The 14741-nt window shown below is 31.2% G+C and overlaps 1 protein-coding gene across 2 annotated transcripts; it reads left to right on the top strand.

Moving 5' to 3' along the window:
- The first annotated feature begins 7676 nt into the window (after nucleotides 1-7676).
- LOC128177649 (ceramide kinase-like) lies at nucleotides 7677-14657 on the top strand. Of its 2 annotated transcripts, none has more exons than XM_052844448.1 (10): nucleotides 7677-7758; nucleotides 7901-8080; nucleotides 8218-8343; nucleotides 8455-8518; nucleotides 8676-8821; nucleotides 9776-9997; nucleotides 10158-10376; nucleotides 10788-10975; nucleotides 11084-11217; nucleotides 11358-14657. In XM_052844448.1, the coding sequence occupies exons 1-10, from the start codon at nucleotides 7677-7679 to the stop codon at nucleotides 11398-11400; spliced, it is 1404 nt and encodes a 467-aa protein (XP_052700408.1). In that variant the 3' UTR covers nucleotides 11401-14657. The 2 variants fall into 2 exon arrangements, with proteins under 2 accessions (XP_052700408.1, XP_052700409.1); XM_052844449.1 differs by having other exon boundaries at nucleotides 7694-7752.
- Nucleotides 14658-14741: the final 84 nt, after the last annotated feature.

The following is a 14741-nucleotide window of genomic DNA, read 5'->3' as shown; positions in this document are numbered from 1 at the left end:
GAATACGTGGTATACAATCTGGGAAATTTCTGGTAATTTGAGAAAATTGAGTAGGATGGGTCTAAACAGCTTACAATGTTAGTTGTCGCCTAAAATTAAACGAGTTACTGTGATCCCTAATTAAAAAAAAATATCAAGAATTTCTCTATTTCGTATATCGTTTGTTTTTTAATTGAAAAGAAATCTACTGCTCTTTATAAACATTAATTCAGTTATATGCTTGTAATAAACTATGAGAAACGAAATGAATGGAGAGTGCTTGTTTCCTATTAATAAGTTTATAAAGTGTAACATCCATGTGAAAAGTATGTGGAATCAGAACCGATCACACATACCTAAAAATAGTTGTTGCGTGAATTAGGAAGTTGGCTTATTCAACAAGGATTGTATTAAAATAAAAATCACAACTTTTTGCCACGAAAAGCACGTAAAACACCAACTCCTCATAATTTTTATATAATGAAAAATTAAAAATTCAATGGGTGGAAAATATTGAATTAATTTACTCGGAGTACGAAGTTTGACCAGTTATCTGAAGTATTCAAAGTATGGTGACCGCTTAAAAAATGTGAAGAATGATTTTAAAAATCTAATCTTTATTAAGTCTTTGAAACATATATACAATGTAATAACCTACGTTTAAAATCCTGCAAATGTCAAAAACCAAATATAAAGGGATTTCAACATTGTTTTATGAGCAAGTCATTAGTATACAGTTTAAATTGTCTTTCGTAATGAACCATCAGCTGAAGTCAACTCTTTGGTTATTGCTAATCTTATTTGAAAAACTATATACAAAACCCCGGGTTTGTGTGTTTTATAATTCAAAGAGAATATATTTGGATTGAAAAGTTTAACAATGATCTAAAAAGATCTAAACCACTATCTGCCTTTTTGACTTATAAATTTTTGTGTATAACAGTAAATTCGAGGTTTCCAGAATTTCAAAAATCAAATTTAAACAAAAGGTAAAAATCTGAATGAAAAAAGTGCTAGTAAAAATATGATCTTTTAGTTTCATAGAGCTAATCCATACTACAAAAATATGGTGATAAAGCAAAATAAATAAACACAGTCACTTAGTTTTCTTATATAAATTAGAAAAAAATGTTTCAAAAATAGTCTATATAATCTTTTTCAATTTACCTAAACAGGTTGTACGCTTAAGAATAACTCAAGATTAAATATGAATGTAAAATACGTTTGAATAACTTTAGAAATTATTAATCAAAGTGCAATCAAATTGATAAACGTCACACTTTCAGCCTGTGAGTCGTATTTGTTCAAACCGATAAAATAAAATGTCAGTTAAAAACTAGAGTTGAAAAACGTTTTGGTTATTTTTCACCGGTTAAATAGGCTTTATTTATATATGCATTATATTTGACGTATAATATCAGTTGGCTATTTAAGGTCTGATCTTTTTTTAATGATAAAATCATTACAATTTAAATTATGAATATAATGATACATTGCAGCTTTACTTCACTCCGGCTTCAGAATTTACAATGGCAATCTGAAACATATTGGTTGTTATAAGTATGGTTTAAATATTTTATTTCAATGAATTTATTTTCATTTTTATATAGTCATAACTGACTCTTAGGTTTTTTAAAATTCCGTTTTGTTGGTTTCATTTCGTTTCTCGGTTCAAGTTTGATTTGCACTTTAGAGATACCCAAGTAATTTAGATTAAGGTAGCTATCTATGCGTCACCAAACGTCTGACGTAGTTCACGCGTTATTACGTCTTGTCCGTGCCCGATATAATTGAAACCTAAATGATGTACATGTATTAAACATAGAAAAGAAGCTGACCTAAAATCATGACAACAGCAATCAGTTATTAATCAGCGAAATGGAAACATGACTGAATTGTGCCGATTGCGTACTCTTTTTGAAAGTATAGAACGCTTACTTTTTTCCTGTTTAAACAGCATTGCCATGTAAGGTTGAAATAATCCGAATCTTTGAACATTAATACTTGAAGGTCCATAAACATCCAAACTAAAATCCTGACCAAGGTTGTTGTTTCCAGTACAAAAAGGGAGATAAACACACAAAGTAGACTAATTTGATCTACCTGTTAAAGCTATATCATTTTTATTCTATACGCTTAGCAATGAATATAAAAATATTTTCCCCCATAATTGTTTTTTAGAATTAAAATCATATGTTGAAGAAAAGTAACATCATTTTTTGGACAGTCTTTAAAACCAGTAAAAATAGTTGAATAGAGGTTTTGTCTTGATGGCATATCAGGTAATTAGCTTCTTCCGTGTATGTGACTGCAATTTCTAAATACGGATCTCGATCCATAATACATAACGATATCCGAAAAATCATCTTATGCAATTTATATAAAACAGATTGATCGAGGGTTTGTTCAAATCACGTTTTCCATTTTTAACTAATTGCTAAACATACTTTTTAGAGAAATGAAAAAATAAAATAGGCAAAATAATTTTTTATGGAACTTTTTTCAAAATATATATTTTAATGAATTTTACCAAACATACGCTCATTGTGATCCTTAAAAGGACATTCCTTTGGTTAATTTTATTTTTTATTGATTAAGGACCTTATGAAGTAAAGTTTATTAATATTTTAGAGAATTCTGTTGGTAAATAAAATTATAACAGTTTAAATACTCTTCATTTGTTTCATTTTATCTCATTTGTAAGCCAATTTATCTATTTTTTAATAAATAGGCAAGTGTAACACGAAATTATTGTTTTGAAAAATGAAAACGTTCATTTTACCTAAAATATTAATGAAAAAATGATTTTTGAAAGTCACATTTCAGCCTTCGGCTAATATTCTTAATGTAAGAAAAAGGTACCATTTCCCGCAATTACGGCCCTAGCTTTTAGGTAGCAAGGGACAGTTTCGGATAAAGTACCCGGTCAATATTTTTGTAAAACTGAGAGATGCTGTACTTGAAGGCTTATGAGTGTTGCTTAAATTCATGAAATGATTTTTAATGATTATCATTAGTTTGAGGGGTGTCTCTTGTTGAAATTGATATGCAATATGTAGGCCCCATATGTTATGTACATGAGAATCAGAAGAAAAAATGCGAAACCTGCGGCTATGACTGTTGTGTTGACTTTACACAGTGAAATTGCAAGTTACAGACGGGAGGCAAAATAACACGAAAAGTAGGTGGAAGGGACATTGTAAACTATACACCGGTAAGTATCTGACATGTGATAGTGCAACATGCACGTGGCACTGAAAGTTAACCCTCTGCAGGGAATTAGCGGGGGGAGGTCTAAAAAGCTGAAAAATCATGAAAAATTAGCAAAATATGATAGGGACAAAATCTCATAAAAACCAGTATGTAGAGAATTTTACAGGTTTTGACTGGTAATTTTCTTCAGAAATTGGTGATTGGCCTTATAAAGTGTTAATTAAAGGTATTTGTGCTGAATGGAAACTGAAGAATTCTAGTTACAGGGTTCCAAAGACATGGATCCCTTGGCCACAATGAATTGTATAAAAAAAACTGTCCCGTGCCACCTTAAGTACCGATGGACCAGCCAGCTGGGTAAATTTTATTAAGGATGTATCCCAAGTAACATTTCTAAAAAAAAATATGTATGTATTCTATTTATGCAGTGGGGTATGGACCATTACCTTAAAGAGTAAAACACGTTAAAAACTTTTTTCTGACAAGAACTCTAACAGCAGAAACCATTTCTGCATATGTAAAATAAATCATTGTGCTTATCAAGTAGTTAACTTTACTGAGTGTTCCGATTTTGAATCTTTCAATCCATTATGCTTTTTATTAGCTCACCTGAGCTGAAAGCTCAAGTGAGCTATTCTGATCACATTTTGTCCGTCGTCCGTCTGTCCGTCCGTCTGTCCGTCTGTCCGTCCGTCCGTCTGTCCGTCTGTAAACTTTTTACATTTTGAACTTCTTCTCTAAAACCGCTTATCCAATTTCAACCAAATTTGGCACAAATCATCCTTATGGGAGGGCGAATATAAATTGCAGAAATAAAAGTTTGATCTGTATTCAAAGCGGAGAAAACCTTGAAACTGTAGAAAAAGGGGGGTGCATTTTTAAAAATCTTCTTCTCAAGAACTACCGAGGCAAATTCAACATAGTTTAGCATAAATTATCCTTATGGGAAGGAAAATATAAATTGCAAAAATTAAGTGGAAATTTTGTTTCAAATCTGAGTTATTACGAAAATAATAATAAAGGAAATGCGTGTTTCAATCAGTTTAATAGCTTCGGGTTCGGCATCCGGTAAAATGATTCCATACTTCTAAAACGAGGTTCTTTGTTTAAAGCAGCCATGACATTATACGAAAAAGGGTCGAGGTGACTATGATGAATTTGCTTGTTGTGCAACAGTTCGCGTATGAAGGGAAATTTTGAAACATACAAAATATATTGGTGCCGATTTTGTGAAGTAAATTGAGGCTAAATATTTCAATGCGTTGACAGTTTTCACACATGACGTTGGTGTTAGCTTGTTCTGATTTTCGTTTCGTTCTCATTATGCTTTGTAACCTGGAAACTATCGTCCTTATTTCGTGATTTTTACGTATCAAATCAAACAGAGACTTCGGTAAATCAAACAGTTAACTGTTTACCTGCGCAAATTAAGCAAAATCGGATGTAGGGGACGGGTACTGAAATACAATTCATTCTATCGGTAATTCGGCATTATCTTTTGCGTAATGGTACATGTAGATTAATGCAATAGGTTTTGTTGAGATGCTCGGCATTTTTTCGAGTTTATTCAGTTTAAATAGAGTTTGATATCGCTGACGGAAATATGTAGGTATATACATGTATATATATATGATTCATTTCGAAAAAATAAATTGTGTTCTTTATTTGTTATACATGTAGTGCATGTTTCTTGTGTTTAATTGTTTACAATTTCTATTTACTAACCATATTTGAGTGTTAAGCTTCGAATTATAAGCAAGATACAGCGATTTGCTCACAATTCTATGTTTGTACACAGATCTTAAAAACTAAAGCTTAAAAAAGTAAAATATTTGTCAATATTTATTAAGAAAATTTTCAAAGTCTGTTCTTCCAGAAACCAACTTTAACAACTTATTGTATTGTAAACTTAACCTTTTTAGCTCACCTGAGGGTGGGGCCACAATGGGGGGTCGAAGTTTAACAAATGAATATATAGAGTAAATCTTTAAAAATCTTCTCCTCAGAAACTAATCAGCCAGGAAAGCTGAAACTTGTGTGAAAGCATCATCAGGTAATGTAAATACAAATTTGTGAAAATCATGATCCCCGGAGGTAGGGTTGGGCCACAATGAAGGATCGAAGTTTTACATAGGAATATATAGAATAAATCTTTAAAAATCTTCTTCTCAGAAACTAATCGGCCAGGAAAGCTGACACTTGTGTGGAAGGATCCTCAGGTAGTGTAGATTCAAAGTTGTGAAAATCATGACCCCCGGGGTACGGTGAGGCCACAATGGGGGATCGAAGTTTAACATAGGAATATATAGAGTAAATCTTTAAAAATCTTCTTCTCAGAAACTAATCAGCCAGGAAAGCTGAAACTTGTGTGAAAGCATCCTCAGGTAGTGTAGATTCATAGTTGTGAAAATCATGGCCCCCGGGGGTAGGGTGGGGCCACAATGGGGGATCGAAGTTTAAAATAGGAATATATAGAGTAAATCTTTAAAAATCTTCTTCTTAGAAACTAATCAGCCAGGAAAGCTGACACTTTTGTGGATGCATCCTCAGGTAGTGTAAATTCATAGTTGTGAAAATCATGACCCCCGGGGGAAGGGTGGGGCCACAATGGGGGATCGAAGTTAAACATAGGAATATATAGAGTAAATCTTTAAAAATCTTCTTCTCAGAAACTAATCAGCCGGCAATGCTGAAACTTCTTTGGAAGCATCCTCAGGTAGTGTTGATTCAAAGTTGTGAAAATAATAACCCCTGGGGGTAGAATGGGGCCACAATGCGGGGTCGAAGTTTAACATATGATTAAATAGAGTAAATCTTTAAAAATCTTCTTCTCAGAAACTAATTAGCCAGGAAAGCTGAAACTTGTGTGGAAGCATCCTCAGGTAGTGTAGATTCAAATTTGTGAAAATCATTACACTGGGGGTAGGTTTGGGCCACAATGGGAGGTCGATGTTTTAGATAGGAATAAACAGAGTAAATCTTTAAAAATCTTCTTCTCAGAAACTAATCAGCCAGGAAAGCTGAAATGTGTGTGAAAGCATCCTCAGGTAGTGTAGATTCATGGTTGTGAAAATCATGATCCCCAGGGGTAGGGTGGGGCCACAATGGGGGGGTCAAAATTTAACAAAGGAATATATAGGGTAAATCTTTAAAAATCTTCTCAGAAACTAATCAGCCAGATGTTTCTTTATAATTGTTAAGACTTTGGCCCCAGGACAATTCTTTGGCCTCCCGAGAAGGTTCATAGTTTGATGTACGTTTATATCTAATATATAAACTATTGTTAAGGATCATTTTGAGAACTGCAATACTCAACATATGATAAGACTATAAAATCATCTTGTTAAAAAAGGGACTAATGATTATAAACATAAGAATATCCAGGGGAAAATGGATTTTATTTATACAGGATCTACATGTATTATTGTACATTGTCCAGATAGTTTGTATTATGACTCCATTAAGCTGATTTTATCATACCTATTGTTCCTCAGGTGAGCGATGTGGCCCATGGGCCTCTTGTTTCTGCTTCTTTCGTAGTTAAACATTTAGAAATTGGATCATAAATGAAGCCAAAATGAGAGAACGTTTGTTAACTAATTTAGGGATGTTAAAACAAAATATAACACATGCATATATAAAGTTACTCTTAATTACAATTAAAAAATCTTGTTTAGAAAAAGAAGAAATAGTAATGATATATATTTGTGACATATTTAAGTCTAACTTCAATTTTCACTTTTAACTTCCTGGTGAATTTCATTCATAGAACATTGAAACTAACAAAGACGGAAGTGTAACACCAAATACTCCACTAATTTATCCAATGAGAGAGGTTTACGAATAACAAGCATTCATGTGTAGTTTTATGAATGAAATTTCTTTTATTGCATCCAATGTCATTACGCAGTCACTCAACTTCTCAGCTATGTTACAAGTATTTGTAACGTAGATGCTCATTCACTACTCTTTCTGCTAGACTAGATCATGGGGAATTATTTTCATGTGAATAATTGCAAATTCTCATTTTAAAAAAATCCAAACTTTCCACAGATTTTGAAGATATTTGTTATTCAAATAGTTTGCAAATTGTTGGGCTTCGTAAGATATATATTCCACCATGTGTCAGCAAGAGAAAGCATTTGTATTCCTGGTAGTAAACGTAGAATATCTTTTTATCAAGCAGTAGGTGTTTCCGTCAATTTTATTTTCTTATCATCAATACTAAACACAATTCTAAAGATGTGTATTTTTTTCTATTTGGTCCTGTCAACGTCGATTTTGCACAATGACTGTTGAAATTGTTTAGACTGCAAATCCAGAATTGTTGCTGGGTAATGAACAACCACAAAGTGCCTTCGGCAAAGTACATTAATAATTGAGCAAATTGAAAAAGAACCAGTGAAGTGGTGTTCTAAATATGTGATAGGAAAATCCCACTACATTCATAAAGAGTCGATGCATAAAATATTCTGATACATAACATGAAGCCTAATTCTGATGAAACAAAAACTGATATGGACTTTATAAACTCGCATTTAATATGCAAATCTTCTTCATGTGAGTGTAAGAAAATACAAAACTTTATCATATATACTCTTAAAATCATATAATATGAAAATAAATTTTAAAATTTATAAAAACAATTTTTAAATTCATATTATTTACAAATAATACATTTGTAAATTGTTCCGAATTTTTTTTACAGTTTCAGTTAACAAAAGTCAGATTCTGAAGAGTTGTGTACATGAAAGAAATGGTGGCGCATTTCTAGAAGTACATTATGTAGCGGAGAGAAATACAAAGTTGACAAGAAGACGTCATCAATACCCTGAAACGTTAGACAAGTGTTTGGAAATTCATAAGAAAATTCAAAATACTTTAGCAGGTTAGGAAATGAATTGCCATTAAAAAAAAAGAAGGAATTATTTGTTAATAGTGTTTTCAAGAATAATTGTTTTTTAAACAAATGAAGGTATTTGTATGTAATATTTATTCAACCATTATTTTTTATTCTGTTTACAGACAAAAGACCAAAACGTTTGTTGGTATTGATAAATCCAAGAAGCGGAAGTAGGAAGGCCGAAAAAATTTATGCTAAACGAGTCCTGCCAGTGTTTGAACTCTGTGAAATTCAAACAAATGTGATTGGTATGTAGTTCATGAGGAAGATTTTGTTTATCTTCGATCTTTATTATAGATGGTAAAGTAACTAAACGTATCGGGTATTTAGACTACACTTTATTCTCCTTACATCTTTAGTTACCCACAGAGCAAACGAAGTTAAAGACTTGTTGATGAATATCGATTTGGAGGAATTCGATGGGTATGAATTAAAAACTGATTAAAACAAACAAATTTAAATGAATAATAAATTACCAGTTTTATAAAATCCCTCACACTTTTATTGAACATGATATTGGAAACTGAATCTTTTAACGGCGCGTTTCAGTGATTAAGCGACAAAATTCCCTTTGTTTTAGAGTGGTTGCTGTGGGCGGAGACGGGATTTACAATGAAGTGGTATCGGGACTGACAGTAAGAGAGCTACGAGATCATGGCCAGGACCCGGATAATCCAGAATCTAAGCTCTCACAGCTGAAGCTTCCAATAGGAATCATTCCAGCAGGTAAGGATATAGTTTTTCAAGATATACTTAGTTTATTTGAGAGTCAAGCAATAAAATCAAACATCCCTGGTAACATTACCTTATTTGTTAACACTGCCAATTATATCCAAGCACAGTCATGTGAGGAAATAATAACAGAAATACTCGTATAACTAGACATGAAGTTAACCCGTTGAGTAAATATACTGACCTTTGTATCTAGGTCATTTGTTTCACAGTCATTCATGTCATTCACCCCAAAACTTTTGAAGCTAAAATTGAGCTTAAATGGTTCTGTAACAATATGCATTATGACTTTATGATAAATAAGCTACCTGTGCATCAAAAAAACTTCATATGCTAATTAATAGTGTAAGATGATCTTTGTGACTCAGAAAACTCTAAAAGGGTATGTTTTATAACATAAGTACGTCGATGAACAATGTATAGCTTCGAAACTGATGAACAAATTTGTGATAAGAAGTGAAAATCTATTGCAAGTCCTATAACACATTTCTTTTTTTAATCAAACTACTTTTGACAACACTGTGATCAGAATCGTAATAAGCCTTGAGCCTTATCCAGTAAAGCTGTCAGCCAATACGTGATTGACAGTTTTGTGTAAGAACACCATCTTTGCTTTAAGATTGTTTGGGTTTTTTTTTTACTTTCCATAAATAGGAATCCTTTCATTATAACATATCATAGGGAAGTATTATACTCAAACATCATTTCAATAGGCCAAATCATTGAAATGTTATATGGTAGCAATAGTTAGAAAAGGATATCCACTCAAAGATATGCTGAGTGAGACATCAGAGATCATTAAGAGTAAACTAGATTAAAACTTTTCAAGGAAATAATACTCAATGCAAAAACGCTTACGCACATCATGATAAACAAAACATGCCAATACGAGTGTTCCCTCCATGTATGACTGAGTTGTTTTTAAAACATTCTTTGTATTTTGTTAAGGGTCCGGAAACTATACAGCATGGTATCTAAATGGCACCAAGTGTCCAGTGACGGCTGCGTTAAGGATCGTGATGGGACATTGTGTTTCGACCAATATTGTCAGCTTACATCAAGGAAATAAATGCAGTGGATATTCGGGTCTCATTCTCGGGTTTGGGTTGTTTGGAGATGTGATGAGAGACTGTGAAAAGTACCGATGGATGGGGACCAGTAGATTTAAAGGTAAACAGATTTTTACTGAATAACATACTAACCAAAAAACTAATCAATTAATCACTGTTTAGGGTTCCATTTAGGCTAATAGTGATTAAATTACCTTTTACCTTTTTGGGGTGTATTTCTCATTAAAGAAAGCTTACGAGTGAGACCTCTCTGTTTGTAGTTATACCTGTGGGCTCAGTGCTGAACAGAAGACCTGTCAACGTTTCGATTTCTTATATTCCAACCGAAAATAAAAGGCTACAATATCAGGAGGATTTTACGATTCAAAAACCAGATTTTCTTCGTCTAACATCTGTTCCAGTAACCAACAGAAAGAGTGCTCGAGATGGCTATAAGAAGAGAACATTTTCTTTCTCGGACACTCTTGACACACCATCAGGTAAACATTGTATTAGTGTGGCTCGTTGCACCAAGAATTGCTTTTTTAAATTAGCAGAACATGAAGTACCATATATGGCATCTTGCATAAGAAGTATGTAAATCAAATTGCCAAAAAAATTGGATAATTTTGAAGCAAAAAGATAACTTTCAAAATTTAGTAAATAAGATCAAAGGCTCTGGCGAAAACAAAAGTGATATATGTCTATTGCTCTAACCCCTGTGCTATGATAATATTCAACCAAATCGATTGATACAAATACTTTATTAAAACGTGTAATAAATCTTCTGATCTAGTCTTATAGATTTTAAAGTCTTGACATGGTAAGATACCTTAAATCATCTCTATCTTTTTTCTCATTTTGCTTCGCTCTATGCGAAAATTATCAAGATTTTATTTTACAATTCGCAGAATGGAAGACCGCAGAAGACAGAGTGGTATACGCTGTGGATACTTATCCAATCACAATGAAGCCTGATGGAACAAGAATGACCCCAAACTTTGGCGGCAACACTTTAGAACTACTTATAACAACAAAATGTAAACTTGCTGACCATTTTAGGCAACTGAAAGAAGTGGACGATGGAAAGTCATCATGTGTGAGTATTATTACCGAAAAAAATATTTCTTTGTCCTTTAACTTTCAGTCTTTAGCTAAAACTATATTTTCCTTAATAATGAATGCCTGTTTACATGTCTTTTTTTAGTACGACTTCGAATTTGTGAAAAAGATTGAAGTTCAGCGATATCGAGTTCGAGTGTTGAGAAACAAAACGGAGGATTTCTACTTAAATTGTGACGGGGAAGTTATCCGTCTTGAACATCCAGAGTTCGATGTCAGGTAATCAAAAAAATATGTTTCATGCGTATTGAATACTCAAAAATCTTAATATACTTTCAAAAGAATTAAAATATTCGTGTTTTTAAGCTTTTGTTCTTTAGATTGAACGATAAAAAATTGGATGTTTTTACTTGTTACAGATTGCATAAACAGGTTGTGCAGCTTTATGGAAAAGCAAAATAAATGACACTGGATGCATAAATCAAATCATCCTTCGAGTATATATATTTAAATTATTATTAAAAACATATACCTCTGCTTTATCAACGTATTCATGGACAATGATGTATTCTTTTTTATACTTTAATGAACAAAACATCAACCTGATGATATTTCATCATTTGAACCTCGAATAGAAATGTATACCTCTGTTATAAAATTTGTACATCTATATGTTTTATGTCTTATTTCTTTTTGAATTTATACATTATTTTTTGTGAATTTTGTTGTTCAAAATATGTTTTACCTCTGTTTGAAACAAAACTTCGGCTATTATCAACGTATTATTTTTACATTTAAAAAAGATATACCTCAAATACAATGAAGTATTTATGCAGATTGTATTTTACTTTTCTAGAATATTATACGTTTTATGTGATGAAAATATAATCCCTATGATATTTTAAAACATTGTCGGTTTACGAATTTGTGAAAAGTATATTATAATTGCTATCAATATTGTATTTATTTTTTGTCTTTATTTATTTTTTAAACTTATACTTTGTTGTGTGAAAATAAAAGGGGATTTTTTAAAACTTAATATTGGTGAAATTTCATTTAAGGTTTGAAAACATGATAAAGCTACATTTTAGGGGGGGGGGGCTATATTGATTTTAGTTTTAATTCTAACGCAAATGAAAGACAAATTACATAGTTATATCATAAAAAAAATCAAAACATAAAGTTTAGGCGTGAAAAAGTAAGAAGGCTACAAACAACATATTAACACATGACTTCGTATGAGAAAAAAAAGACTAAATAAAATAAAAAATGTATTTCTGTAAAACCGTTGAATAAACTGCAATTACTCCATTCAGTAACTTTATATAAAATATTTTTAAAATAATTCCATTTGTGAAATGTTGTTTTAGAATCATGATATCAGAGTTTCATTAATTTTCTTTTACTGTGAATTCTTGATTTGTGATTGAAAATTGACAAAGTTTGATCCTATTTGATTCTTACTAATCGAATTAAGGTCAAGATCTATTATATGATTTCAACGTGTCTTTTCGGTGCTAGAACCATTAGGACGTCATAATTGATTTAGAGAATCTTTTTCCCGTACTTTACGGCTTTAAAGAAATCATGAAGAACATTAAACAATTTTTTGACATTCTACGTTAAATCATGGGAAAAGTAACCCCGATACCTTTAATTAATTTGACATCATTTTAAAGAGAAGGCCAAGAGCTTGTTTAATTCTGTTTTTGGAGAGACTGTAGGCAATTTAGATATATTTCATTGGTCAAAAATGGAGAAATCTCTTAAATTTGTTCATTATTTCCTTCACATTTCATTGAAAATTACAGTTTAAAACAAGATTTTTAATTGTGTTCTCATAAAATTTAGCCCCAAACAAACCTATTGTTAAGAAGCATTATTGAAAGAATTTATATCTTAAATTTTATAAACCTGTAGGCACCTTTCATTTACTAGATCTTGACCTTAAGCTGTGTGTGTAGCTATATGAATCTTGAATATGATATTTGTATATGGTCAAAGCGCGCTTTTTGATCACCATTAACTACATTTATGTAACGGTAAAATAATCTTACAAATAGAATAAAGCTGTGTGTGGTGTTATAGATATTGTATATGATATTTTTATATTTTTGGTTAAAGCGCGCTTTTTGATCACCATGAATGTATAACAGTGCTTGGGCTGCGTAATAAAAACAAAATTTTCTTTAATCAATCAATAAAAATCAGGAAGAAAATATTGATTCATGTTTCAATAAACGTATTAATAAACATGAACAAAAAGTTTCCGGGAACAAAGCATCTCACGTAAAGATAAATTTTGCATTTTTGAATATCACGAGCATTGTGACGTGTACAAGTCATAAACTTACTAAAATAGAGAATATTTTATTAAGGATGATGTTTACTCTCTGTTTGACTCGTGAAAGTTTGACATATCAAGTTCAATGTCATTGAATTATTATTTACATAACAATCGATATTTTCACTATAATTTGGAATTAAGCTCAAACATAAAAGCACTTGTAGTATAATAGAGGAAATTCGGACTTAATTTTCCATTTGTTTTTTTTTTCAAGAACATTTTTGGCAGTATTTCATTTGTTAGTCAATATAATTATGCATTATTTTTGTTGGTTATATCTTACTTATTCATTAAGAAAATATTTGGGCATGTATTAGTATTGCAAAAATATTGAAATATACTTAAAAGCTATTATATACACCATATCCCCAAATTTTGATCATTAACTTCATATAAGTTTGATGCCAACAGCATAAGGTCAATATAAGTAGTTAATACTAAAAAAGATATCATTATCATCACTCAGTTGGGTTTTTGTTTTTTTTGGGGGGGGGGGAGGTTGTATTTTGTTTGTTGGGTTCTTTTTTTGGTTGTTTTTTTTGTTTGTTTTTTTTTGTTTTGTTTTTTTTTTTTTGGTTTTATTTTTTTTTTTTGGTTTTTTGTTTTGTTAAATTGCATAAAAATGGGTATGTATTTGAAAACTAATAAAGGCAATTCGGACTGGAAATTTGTTTAATAAAATATGATGTTAAATTTTTCAGAAATATTCAATTCCTCTTGTTTTAAAACGATATAAGTTTGTAGAAGAAATATTTATACCTTAATCAATTTTTGAGAAAAAAAACATGAATTAATGAAGAAAAAATGTTCAAGATGGGCAAGGAGAATTCTGCTTTAAACTATGCAGATGTTGAGTTATTTGCTATTCGTGAAATTGTCCTACGGAAAATAAACGTTGATATGAGTTTCCAACTTTGAAATTTAGAATAATAAAGAGAATATTTTGTATTCTGAGTTTTTTAAAAAGATTCTTGGTACATTTAATTGAGTAATTATTTTCAAATTCCTTCTAAGGGATTTATCAATGGAGTTACAAAAGTGTGAAGTAAGAATAGAGCGCTGTTTTAAGCCATTAAAATATCGATGCACTTGATACTTAACTGAGAATAAGAATATATCCTCACTGGTAAATATCATAGCAGAAGTGCTGTATCAATTAATTTTAATGCCGTGAAAGAAACAATTTTATGTATACATACACGTACATGTACACAAGATGCAATATACATACATTTCATCTTCGCTGCATTGACGACTAAAGTAGATTTAAACTATTGGAAGGTAAGGATGCATTAATATCAGGACAGTTTAATTTAATGGTAATTTTTCCAACCTCTTTACTTAAAATTTACAATCGACCATATATATATATATATATATATATATATATATATATATATATATATATATATATATATATATATATATATATATCTTACACTTGCTTTTGTTATTC

This window comes from Crassostrea angulata, chromosome 3 (genome assembly GCF_025612915.1).
Source record: "Crassostrea angulata isolate pt1a10 chromosome 3, ASM2561291v2, whole genome shotgun sequence".
In the NCBI taxonomy this organism is placed as follows: domain Eukaryota; kingdom Metazoa; phylum Mollusca; class Bivalvia; order Ostreida; family Ostreidae; genus Magallana; species Magallana angulata.
The sequence above is the reverse complement of the archived record's forward strand: the minus strand, read 5'-3'. Positions and strand labels throughout refer to the sequence as shown.